Source organism: Papio anubis, chromosome 1 (assembly GCF_008728515.1).
Source record: "Papio anubis isolate 15944 chromosome 1, Panubis1.0, whole genome shotgun sequence".
NCBI lineage: Eukaryota > Metazoa > Chordata > Mammalia > Primates > Cercopithecidae > Papio > Papio anubis.
Genome location: NC_044976.1, coordinates 101,509,665 through 101,522,774, shown reverse-complemented (window position 1 = coordinate 101,522,774; position 13,110 = coordinate 101,509,665). Strand labels below are relative to the sequence as shown.

Below are 13,110 nucleotides of genomic sequence, written 5' to 3'. Positions count from 1 at the left end.
TATGCTGCCTGGAAAGTATATGCGTGCAACTTTCATGAATTTTCATTATATGGTGGTGTTCAATTTTTGAATGTAAAAATAGTAGTTTTTTCTAGTAATATATTATAGAGAACAAACAGAAATATTAGTTATCTAATGCAAATTAAATGCTTTATTGGGAAGATTTATTTTTAATTAATATGCTGGTACCTGATACATCTGAACAAAGAAGCATTCTATAGAAAATATTTGTTTTCCTAAAATACAAATGAAGTCTCCATGCAGGACTGGGGGCAATAGCATCCATATACAAGTTCTTAAACATTAAAGATAAACGCCAAGTACAAAATAGAGATTTTTTTATTGTGTTCCAAACAGTAATTTCCAAAGCTACTGACCAATCTTTATTATTATTTTTTCCCCCTCTCTGCAACACAGATGCATTAAAAGCAATTTAGTGTCATATATGGTAGGATTAGACTTTTGTAGATTTTCAAATGTCAGACTGTATTCAGTTTATTAAACATGAAATGATTGATGAAGTCACTTTCAAGCCTCTTTGTCATGAACAAAAACATTAGTAAACACACCAAAGTTGAAAACTCTTGCAATAGATTGTAATTTATGACTTTCAATCTCCAAATGTATTTTTGTAACTGCCTGATGGGTTTATCTTGCCTGCTGCCCAGATAGAGCCTATTTATCAACACAGGGGAATTGCAACAGAGAAAGAATTTGACTCTTTCTGTACACATAGAGTTGGCTGAATAGGAGACTGGAATTTTATTATTACTCAAATTAGCCTCCACAAAAATTTGGAGGATAGGGTTTTTTCAAGATAGTTTGGTGGGCAGGAGGCTAGGAAATGAGAACTGCTGCTTGGTTGAGGATGCAATCATAGGGGGGTGGAAAAATGGTCCTTGTGTTCTGATTCAGTTTCTGGCTGGGGACCACAGGGCCAGTTAAGTCAGGAGTCATTGGTCTGGGTGGAGTCAGCTGGTTGTCACAAATGCAGAAGTCTGATAAGACACCTCAACAGGCCAATCTTATTTACAGGAGTAATTAGGGAAGTTATAAAAATTGTAAATTTCAGACCAATGGCTGGTAATTCTTTACTATGCCTACATTTTAGTGGAATTCACACCCCTCTCATAATTCCAACCTTGCGGTTTTGTATTAGTGTTTATAAAGACAGATTTGTTTGGGGAAGAACTATCATCATTTGAACTATAAAGTATATTTCTCCGAATGTTATCTTGCCCCATGCCCTGTTATGATCAAGGGCAGTTTGAAGGTAAAAGGCAAGATGGAGTTTGTTAAATCAGATCTCTTTCACTGTCATAATTTTTTCACTGTTATAACTTTTGTAAAGAAGTTTCATTTTCATTCATAAGAATGTTGTTATTCTGTGCCTCAGGGAGAAGTTGGTCAGATTGGCCCAAGAGGGGAAGATGGCCCTGAAGGCCCGAAAGGTCGAGCAGGCCCAACCGGAGACCCAGGTCCTTCAGGTCAAGCAGGAGAAAAGGTTGGTAAATGACTTTAAATTCACCGGTACACTTGCAAATGATGTTTCACATCATTTTAAATTCTTTCAATAACTGGTGTCAGAAATTGAGTTCTTAATATATTAAAGATAAAATTTTTCATTATCATTTTAAATTTGCAGCCATTACATTTACATTTCAGTGTAATATTAGGCAACATTAAAATTTGCCTTCATAAAGTATTTCATGATATGGTAAATTTTCTATAATGTACTGTGAAGTTAAATTTTTTTAAAAAGCAAGAAATGTCTATCACAAGTGTTATCACATTATGTACACTAAAGCAAAATATAAATAATCTCTTGTGGGCAGAATTCAGATGATTCCTTTTCTTTCATATATGTATATATATTCTACATATATATGTGTGTGTATATATATGTCTATATTAAATAGAGAATTCTGTTATTCCTGTTAAATACTCCTAGGAGGTATGATTATGAGATAGACACTTCTTTTGTTACTCTCCTTATTTTCTAGTACTCTATGCCCTCCTTGGCCATGTAGAATCAGCTACTTTTAGAGTTCTTCCACATTAGATGTTGAGAATTAAAGGATGCACGATTAAAGGATGAAATAATCAATGAAAGAGGATCTACTTATGGTTTTGGACCAAGTAGAATCATCTTTTATTTTTTCCACGTAAACATGCATTTCACATAAGTCTATTAAAAAATACTGGTATTCAGGCCCAACTTCAAGGGATTTTAATTTTAATCTGGGCTTGACACAAGTATCAATATGTTTTAAAACATCCCCAGATAATTCTAATATTCATTGTTTTGAGAGACACTGGGCATTCTGTGTTGTGTCAAAAATATTTGCAACCATTACATTCATATTGCAATATAATATTAGGCAACATTGAAATTTGACTTCATGGAGTATTTAGTGACATGCCAAATTTTTGATAATGTACTATGAAGCTAAATTAAAAAAATGAGAACAGCCTATGACAAATGTTATTGCATTATATACACTAAAGCAAAATATCAATAATATCTTGCTGGTATAATTCAAATGGTTTCTTTTCTATATGTATATGTCTATATTTTCTGCAACAAACATGCCATAAAGAAATTTCATGCTATTTAAGAAAATTACAAATGGGAGTCCCAACCATTGTATCTCAGAAAGAAAATACATGGTATAGGTATTATACAGAGAATAAGAATAAACAAATAGAAAATTCCTCATGTCCTTATGAATCATCTAATGTGACAGTTCTTATAGGGTTTTATACTTTGAAACTTCTGCAGTTTCACACTTTGAAAAAACATTGCTAATTGTAAATTAATGAACACTGTTATAGTGATTTGGCAGCAGAAGAAAAAGATCAGGGGAAAACAAGGCCCTTTGAGACGTTTAAACCTTTTCATTTAAAATGCTCAACGCTAGTGGTTAAAAGGGTATCCTGGTACCTTCCTGTCTTCTTAGGCTCTATCATGTGTAAACGGTCACACAATCTATTGTGATAAATCAGGAGCTTAACCTACCTCACGGTTCCTTTTGTAACATTTCATTAGTATTTGTTAGTTTATTGAAGTTGCCTATCATCCTATTGAAAATGCAAACTTTCTGCCAGAATTTATTTTAAAATGACTCTAAAATGAATTAGAGTATATCCATACATTCTAATGTGGTAATTAACAAAGAAAACAAATAGCTTGTGATCAGAATTAGATAATTTTACTTAACTTGAAATTGATGGTATAAAACAAGCTGTGATAATATATCCAAGGTGACATCATTGTAAGTATGCTTCTTAGGGTTAGTTTGCATATTTTCCATCTAAAGACTACTTATCTATGCAATGCTGATCATGACATGGACAGCTCTTTAGTTCAATCTGTAACAAGGTCATAAACCATACTTTTAATTTTTTGCCTTGTTTCATCTAGTAAAATACTTATTTTTATTTAGAAACTTCTGTTCATCTTTTATCAATGCACATACAAATTTGAACTTGTGTTTATTTTCCATTTTTAGTTGTTCAATGTACATTGAAAATGATACATTATGCTTTCTAATGTTTAAGACAGTAGTAAATAATATTTTATAAATGAAGTATGCTTTTATAACTATCTTGTTAAGGAAATAGATGCATGGTAAAATTCCACATACATATTTTATTCAATTCATTTATTTTTATCTTTCTACGTGTTTTTTTTTTTTTAAAATTAATGCTTTGTTCAGAGAGAAATTTTAGGGAAGTAAATTGTTTAGGATAATATTTTAAACCATCTGGTATTTGTTACACATTGTTGGACTTCATTATAACTTAAATTTTGTTTTAGCACTTTGAATTGAAAGGCAACCTCGTTGCACTGGAATAAAATAGTATATTTGATTATCTGCTTGGAGGAATAAACACTCCACAAAAACCATCATTATTAGCTAAAGCTCTCAACACATATTATGTTTATTAGTCCAGATATTTCAACATGTTAGAGTGAAAGAAGAAATTTGGCTTAAAGTTTAATTCTGAATGTCTTTGCATATCTAGGTTTACTTACTCATTGAGAAAAGTTAAGTAACTCATGATCCCTTGTTTTATATTTAGACTAGGATAAATTAAATAATTTTATCAAAAAGATTTACTCTAGTTGGAGTGATAAACTCTAAATATTGTGCCAGTTACATCAACTAATATAAAATAGTATTCAATGTTGAAAAAGCTTAGGAGTATTTTTAACCATGCTTTATAATTCACAAAGAAGTGTAGAGTACTCTAAAACCTCAGGATTCATGTACCTAAAGAAGGCACTATCACTTATATAATAAAGGTTAAGTTAGGCAACATTATAACATTAGAAATATGTTCAAAGCAAGAATTTTCTAATTCACATGAAGAAACTTAATTAAGGTAAATAATGATAAAAACCTGCAAATCTTCCTTTTGAGTGTACAATATGTGATTCTAATATTTAGAAAAAATACTGAAATCATTATGTAAACTTAATTCAACTTAAAATATTACTTTGATTATTATATATTGTAACTATAGGGAAAACTTGGAGTTCCAGGATTACCAGGATATCCGGGAAGACAAGGTCCAAAGGTAAAACAACTTGATATTTATAGTTTATTAACATTTTGTGAAGACAATATTAATCACATATGGTTACCTTACAGTTTGTAACATCTCTATATTATGATGAGTACTTAAAAGTAATTTCACAAGGAAAATCATAGAGCGTGTGGACACCTGGAGTGCAGGGAGCTCAAAGAACTTAAGTGATTATGGATTGCAATATTTTAGGAGAAGGAGTCATGAAACAAAGGCATAATCAGTACTTCTTTGTAATTGGAACAAGAATGATCCTAATATATCTGGAAGTTTTAACATGGATGACATTTGATGGATAATAGCTTTTGATTTCCTTTCTACTATCCTAAGGGTTTATATTACCACTTGATTTTCTTTTTTAAATTAATACATCTTTCACACTGTCTGTTACCCTCATTTCCATGAGTATTGTTTTCCAGCGTTGCTGTAAGAAATCTCCACAAACTTATTAACTTAAAGCAACAGAAATTCACTGTCTTACAGTTCTGGAGGCCAGAAGTATGAAACCATGGTGTCGCAGGGCTATACTGCCTCCAGAGTTTCTTTTTTTTTGAGACGGAGTCTCATTTGCTGCCTAGGGCTGGAGTGCAGTGGCCTGATTCAGCTCACTGCAAGCTCCTCCGCTTCTCCCCGCCCACGCCAAGCCCCTGCCTCACTTCCCCGAGTAGTTGGGACTACAAGTGCCCGCCATCACACCAAGCAGTTTTTGTATTTTTTAGGTAGAGACGGGTTTCACCTGTTAGCCAGATGGTCTCGATCTCCTGACCTCGTGATCCCAGCCTCGCCCGGCCTCCTGCTTGGAGCCACCGCTACCTCGCCAGCCTCCAGAGTTTTAGTACAAAATCTGTTCTTGCCTCTCCCAGCTTCTGGTGGCCCCAGACATTCCTTTGGCTTGTGGATTCATGACTCCACCCTCATTCACTTCTTTATCTGGCCTTTTTCTGTGCGTCTTCTTTCTCTCCTCTGTCTCTTATAAGGACACTTGCTGGCTGGATTTAGGGATCACCTAGGCAATCCAGGAGGATCTCATTTCCTTGATTTAATAGCCTTTGGCAAGACTTTTTTTTCTAAGTAAGGTAACATTGACAGGTTCCATAGATTTGGATATGTATATAACTTTTGAGGAGCCACCACTCAATTCGCTGTATCACTCACATCTCATTTGTGGCTATTTGAAATATACATATTTTAAGTATAAAAAATATGGTTTTAAAAATGCATATTTACCTCAGTATACTAATTTTTCTCAAACCTACCATAAAACTTTGTCAAGGATGCCCTTGATGCATTGAGTAGTTAAATTAAGCTTAAGTGAATTAATATGTAAATGTTGATTATTAATAACAGAGTGGTTATGATACAGGAGGGGGACAGAGAAATGATGATAGTTTCAGGTATATCATTCTTTTAATTATATGTACATGAGATTATATCAATCTATCAGTTAATTGAGTTTGACCCATTTAGGTATAACAGACACAATAGGTACGGCAAATCCTGCTTCTGTAACATTCTTAAACATATATCTATTCATAAGTTTCACATATAATTATGGGAGACAAAAACGCCCTTCTCCATGAGTATGTAAACCACATGCCCTTGTGTTCCCTCGTTGCCACGTGATAATACTCTTTTAGACTTGCTGTACAGCTTTTTCTTACAATTTTTTTTCATTGAGTTTCAAAAAAAAGTATTTCCTTCCTTGAGTAGCAGGGGATAAATATAATGCCTTTGAACCCTTCTAAAATAAGATTTATGCCATCTGTGATTTAAAAATAATATGGGCATATTTAAATATTTTCTGGCTGTACTCAGGACACTGATTAATACTTTTTATCATTTAAATATTGTCTCTAACATACTGCTCTGTCTTTCAGTTAGCTTCCTTTCAATGTCAAGCATTTTCACAAATATTAAGAGCAAGAAAAGCCATTTACTGTATAATCCAGGACCTCAAGCTATCCTTACATCACTTCATGCATTCTAGATCTATTTATTAAGTTAAATTGCAATTGTTTTGTTTTGATTTAAAAACATAGGAAACTGTCACAATATTACATGAATGAGTAGAATTTTATTTTATCAACTTATTTAAAATTCTGGTTTTTCCTAAGTTCTCTGATCAGTATTCTTTGAATTGTTTTTATTAACAAAATGCAACAGAATAAACAGAAATGCTTCCTCCTAGAGGTATCTAACATCTTTTAATCCTTTTACTGAAATGTCTGGAATTTTGTTCTTTATTTCTTCATATTGCTTCTTTTCATAGCTCATTTATTATTTCTATGATAAAAAAGCTTTTAAGTTTCTCTGTTCTAAAATGAAAAACTGACTGGGACATCAAAGATGAAAGATAGCTTCATGTTTTTTTCCTATGTGTAAGCTGATGAATTTTGAATGAATTTAAATTTTTATTTTACTAAAGTGAAATGCCATTACCAGTCTCTTTCAAACAGATTAAGGACTGTAATTTCACATCATATTAATTTCTTAGTAGCTTTCAAGCAGATTAAGGACTGTAATTTGACATCATATTAATTTCTTAGTAGCAATATAAACCATAAAGGTATTAAAAAGATGTAGCACCACATGTGCTATAAAATGATAGCTGTTTCTAAAATGACATCTATTTTAAAGTAGGATATTTTTATATGTCAGACAGCATTTTAAAAATTTCACGTTTTTAGTTTCACATTTATTGACCAAGACAATTTCACAATTAATACTTGACTTTATGGCCTTTGTGTGTTTCTGTATAAAAACAGGTAATACTTTTTCATAGAAATTATATACTTTGGTGATAATTCTGTATGTGGAAAAAAAATAGCATTTCCATATATTCAACTGATTAATTGGTGGGTTGGTCATTTTCTGTGTTTTCTATCAATTTCCTAGAGTAGAAACTCTAGGTAAGAAAATACATTTATGAAAAACAAAATTGGTGCATAATATCTGTTTGATTAAATGAAGTATCTATAAATATGCTTAGTTATCTCTTCTAGTTAGGACAGAACTGAATATTTGTCTCCCCCCTGTCAAAATTTCTATTTTCATACTGTATTATACTCATTTGTCCAATTCCTGCAATAGTCACATAGTAATACTGTGCTAGATGTAACTATCTGATTTTGTGTAGAGAAAGAAAAGAGATTTTGAAAGCTCTTCAAAATGTAATGTGCAGAGATTTTTTTCCCCCCAGTATGTGAATATTAACACATCCTAACAATTGTTCTCAGGTTGATCACAAGTTAGCTATATAGGCACGTATTGAAACATATAGGAAAACATGGTATAAAAAGCAGCTTAGCAGTGCATCCTTCGGGTTATTCTTTTGACTATCAGCTGCCATAGGGCATCACTTACAATTTTATTTACCTGCCTTAATAGCATGGTGTAGGAAATACAAATTGATAGCATCTTACCTTCCTGATAAGTGTGAAATATTGACTACTTTCAAATTGGGAATAGGGCTAAATAGTTACCTCCTGTGAATGGGTAATACTCTACACCTGGCTATTCTAACTGTACGTGCCTGAGAATACAGCTTCAAGACTTCCCAGATTTCATAGTTCATGTGACCCCGAGAAGTTGTTAAAAATGCAGATTCCTGGACCTCACTGCCAGAGAGTCTGTTTCAGTTTCAGTAGATGTGGAGTGTGCCTTGGCAGTCCATATTTTTAGCAACTACTCTAGATTATTCTGATACAGAGGAGCCATGTATCACTTGGAGAAACATTATTTTTAGGGGTATTTCAATGCAAGTGAGTGGATTAAAAAAAGAAAGGAATGTATTCAAGTCTAAGAAGGCTTTGTTATATTTCCCTTAATATATGGGGAAGTTTGCAAAATTTGATGTCTAGTATTCTAGCAGAGGCTAAACATTTTATGTATTATTGCGCTTAATCCGTACAGTGGTTTAAACAGGAAAACCCTCCACTCATTCCTTTCAGGGTCTCATAATTAACAAGTTGAGCAGCAAGGATGTGAACACTAATCTTCTCTGTTTTATGATACAGTGATGAGGGAAGCTAATCACAGTCATGATCAAATAAACAAGCAGATACAAATTTAGGTATATGTACAAGATCATATGGGACATTTGGTTATTGGGGATTATATTGTATTCCATCTGTAAAATGTGGCCATTTGTAAATGAAATAGTGCTTTTATAAACTTATTACATTTTTAGATAATTATAATTTATTATGTATCATTATTATTTATTATGTATCATTGTTATTTTTATACCAAGCATTATTTTTTTTCAGTCCCACAAATTTCAAATTACCTGTAAGTTGTGTATTATTGCCCTCACTTTGCAGAAGAAAAATCTATACTTGATGAGCATAAGTAATATACCAAACTTACTTAGCTGATCCATTTAGCAGATGCATAACTAACGTAAATCTCAATATTATGTCCAGAATTCTAAAAAATAGAATTGTAATGCCTGGCTGTCTGAAACAGACTTTCAGCTAGGTATAGTTGTGTTCAAACACCAAATAGAAAACGTGGAGGAAGGTTTTTAGTCTATGAATTGATCCAGTTTTAAAAGTGTAAAAATACTCAACTCAAAAGTGGTAACTATAGACATATGATAATATTAACTCAGGAAAAACATTTTCCAAAATTCCTATTTTGATATTTGACTATTCCTGTTTGTGAAAATAGAATTTTTCTTTAGAGTTGAAGCAAATACAAAGAATTTTACACTGCAATACGTTTTCTATAAAATGTCCTATAATTACTATTTTATAACAAGAGATGAAATAATTCTTGATTAGTTCATTTACTCAGAAGGTTAAAAACTAAAATGTTTTATCAATTTGTGCTTTCAATGCTTCCAGGATTTCAGATGTCATTGTAAGTTCATTTTTAATTACTACGATGGTATCTTAAAATTTATATTTTTGATTTAAATATTAACATCTGTGTGAAAATCACTCTGTTCCAAAATAAATTACATCTTGTGACTGAAAACATTAATTGCCATGTTTGTTCATTATTTAATTTTATTACTGTAGGGTTCCACTGGATTCCCTGGGTTTCCAGGTGCCAATGGAGAGAAAGGTGCACGGGTATGATATATAAATATAATGTTTTGAACTGTGTGTATAAATGTTCTTAGCTGGGCATAGTGATGTGTGCCTGTATTCCCAGATATTTGTGAGGCTCAGGTGGAGGATTGCTTGAATCCAGGAGTTCCAGGCCAACCCGGGCAACATAGCAAGTCTGTCTCTGAATGAATGAATGAATAAATGAATGAATGCATGAATGATGTTCTTGCATGACTACTCAGTCTCAGCACCAGAGTCATAATTTACTGTGATATACTGCATATTGAAATTGAACTGTCTTTGCTAGGGAGTAGCTGGCAAACCAGGCCCTCGGGGTCAGCGCGGTCCAACGGTAAGTGCCTTGATTTAAAATGATGTACATTTTTCATATTGAATTTAGTGTTTCAAGATAATTTATTTTTCAAAAATAAAAATTGATTTAGTGCCTTTGGATTTGCCTGGCACTAGTTCGGGTTCATCTTTTGTTCTCATCTGCAGGGTCCTCGAGGTTCAAGAGGTGCAAGAGGTCCCACTGGGAAACCCGGGCCAAAGGTAGCACCTGCACTTTTTCTATTTGGATGTTACTGCAGGTGTTTTTTCCAGGCAGATGCTATGAGAAGGAATTCAAACTGATTTTTCTTTTCTTTTCTTGGTGCCAGGGCACTTCGGGTGGTGATGGCCCTCCTGGCCCTCCAGGTGAAAGAGTACGTATGATACAGCCATATAATATAAAACGAAAATTAGTATTTCTGCAAGTATTTAGATTTCAGAGAAAAGATGTATATCTGCTAATACATGTGCAAGTTTATCCACACAATCTAGTCTGAATTTAAAAATGTTTATCTTTGGGCGAGGTGGCGGGCGCCTGTAGTCCCAGCTACTCGGGAGGCTGAGGCAGGAGAATGGCGGGAACCCGGGAGGCGGAGCTTGCAGTGAGCTGAGATCCGGCCACTGCACTCCAGCCCGGGCGACAGAGCGAGACTCCGTCTAAAAAAAAAAAAAAAAAAAAAAAAAATGTTTATCTTTTAATTTATTCCTCTTCACCAATAAAAAAGCTTAATCAATATGTTCTACTAATTTTGTTATAGAAATGAGAAAAAAAATGTGTGTAACTGGACTAAGATATCACTCTTATAGTCAAGACAAAAATATATATTTTTAAAATTTTAAATACTCTTAAAACGTCTTTGCTCTCTTCTCCACTCAGCTTGCTTTCCATATTGATACTCATTTTGTTCACAGAGCTGACAGCGATATTATGCTGGTAAAAAAACAAGCTACTAGTAGCCATTAAGCCAGAATCAATATACATTCAACTCAAGATAAAACATCTATTCCAGTAAATAGAAAAACTGTTTGGTAAATTGATTTTAAATTGATATAAGAGGTAGCCAAATCATATGAACAAGCATGCCCTTTGTTTGGATTTTTTGGCAAAATATAGCATTTTTGTAGCCAGATTTTTAAAAAGGCTATCCTCCTGATATAAGTTTAAATATTAGAATCTGTATTCCTTTAAAAAATTAGAATCATTTCTTCATATTCTATAATAATTTTCAGTAGTATGGAGTCAGGTTCATATATTTTTGTATATTATTATTTGAAATGTATAATAGGCGTTTTACAAAAGACAGAAACACCTTGCAATGCAAAACCTAAAACTGAAAATGAGTAATTTTTATTTGAGTAGGAGCAATGAGCAAAACTTGAGTTTTTATTCTTGACGAAAATGGGAGTAGATAACACACAAGAATAGACATTTAATTAGAGTTGCATTAAGTATTTGGCTCATATTTAATTAACTTTCCACTAAATGTTTCTCACTCTTGATGAACTGTTCCCAAATTAGGTCTATCTTGTAAATTTTGAGCTCATAAATAATACACTCATTTGAAGTATGTTATGGTCAAAGTCATTTTAATAAGATACATTTAAATTATTTAAAATGGCTAAATAATTAAATGGAGTAGAACAATTTAACAAAAAAAAGCACAACTGTGAGTTTTGTTTTTAGAGCACCACTGATTCTCTCATGCATTTGGTTTTGTCTTCCAAAATGTTATGATCAACAATATTTCCTTACAAGTGAATATGCTTTTGCTGATACTGCATTTTAATTTGAAAAACAACAATACTGTCATCCAACAGTACAATTACTTTTAAAATCACTTTGAGAGTAAGAAAAGTACCTCTTGAGAATTTTTGTTTTGTTTTGCTGTTTTAGTAATCTAGGTGAATTTATTTTCAATAAATATTCATATATGTTTTCAATATCTATATAGGAAGAACATATTTCCTATGTTCCTTGTAGTTAATGAGACATCTCACCCCAAATATGCCTTCATTTTCTGCCAATAATTTTTAATTATCTTGAACTATTTAGTTCATGTCTTAAGCGCACAGTGGAAACATGGCAAAGGTAATGCTATAAAATATTTTCTTCAAAATATATGAGTTGGGGAAAGTTCAGGGAATTAATTCTGTAGTACTATTGGATTAGAAAATGAAATACCTATTTTTGCCCATTTCAAAGGACTCCCTAATTATCATTATATTTAATGATATAGTTATATATGACATGCATATATATATGTATACATAAACTTTTATTAAGATATTCTACAAATGAAATATAATCCTGCATAATCATAATTTGCAGATCATGTATGCTGGTTATTAAAGGTTAAATATAGCTTTTAGTTAGGTATAAAGTTACCAAATTAAGTGAAAACAAAACAAAAATGGAACAACAGAACCAAGACAACTAGATAAATTTGAATTTGATATAAAGAATAAGTCATTTTTGTCATAACTAGGTCTCGTGATATTTAGGCTATATTAAAAATTCATTATTTATTTAAAGCTCAAATTTAGGCACTTTTTATCTGGTGATCTGGTTTCAACACCATCTGTACACTGAGTCATTATGGAATTTTTTAAATCCCACCTGGAAACGATTTTGATGATTACACAAAGAATATGCCAGCCAGGTGCGGTGGCTCACACCTGTAATCCCAGCACTTTGGGAGGCTGAGGCGGGTGGATCACCTGAGGTCAGGAGTTCGAGACCAGCCTGGCCAACATGGGGAAACCCTGTATCTATTAAAAATACAAAAATTAGCCAGGCATGGTGGTGGGCGCCTGTAATCCCAGTTTCTCTGGAGGCTGAGGCAGGAGAATTGCTTGATCCCAGGAGGCAGAGGTTGCAGTGATCCGAGATCATACCACTGCACTCCAGCCTGGGCAACAGAGCAAGATTTCATCTCAAAAAACAACAACAAAGAAAGAATATGCCAATGCTTGCTGTGAAATTTTATGAAGACTCAATTTTTCATTTTTATTTTAAGTAATGGTTTTTGAAATGTTTCTTTCTTAAAATAATTTAAATTCAAATTGCATTTGAAAGGCAGCAAAATTTTAGAAAGCAAAAACATGACATTTTAAGAAATCAGATAAACAG

The 13,110-nt window shown here is 32.8% G+C and overlaps 1 protein-coding gene across 2 annotated transcripts in view; it reads left to right on the top strand.

Annotated features, from left to right (window-relative positions):
- Positions 1 to 13,110, top strand: part of COL11A1 (collagen type XI alpha 1 chain) — a 218,411-nt gene that overhangs the window by 113,803 nt on the left and 91,498 nt on the right. For both annotated transcript variants that reach the window (XM_031651327.1, XM_031651330.1), the window contains 6 exons: positions 1,397 to 1,504; positions 4,531 to 4,584; positions 9,618 to 9,671; positions 9,958 to 10,002; positions 10,149 to 10,202; positions 10,310 to 10,354. In XM_031651327.1, the coding sequence (XP_031507187.1) occupies positions 1,397 to 1,504; positions 4,531 to 4,584; positions 9,618 to 9,671; positions 9,958 to 10,002; positions 10,149 to 10,202; positions 10,310 to 10,354 (360 nt within the window). The remainder of the gene's footprint in view (positions 1 to 1,396; positions 1,505 to 4,530; positions 4,585 to 9,617; positions 9,672 to 9,957; positions 10,003 to 10,148; positions 10,203 to 10,309; positions 10,355 to 13,110) is intronic.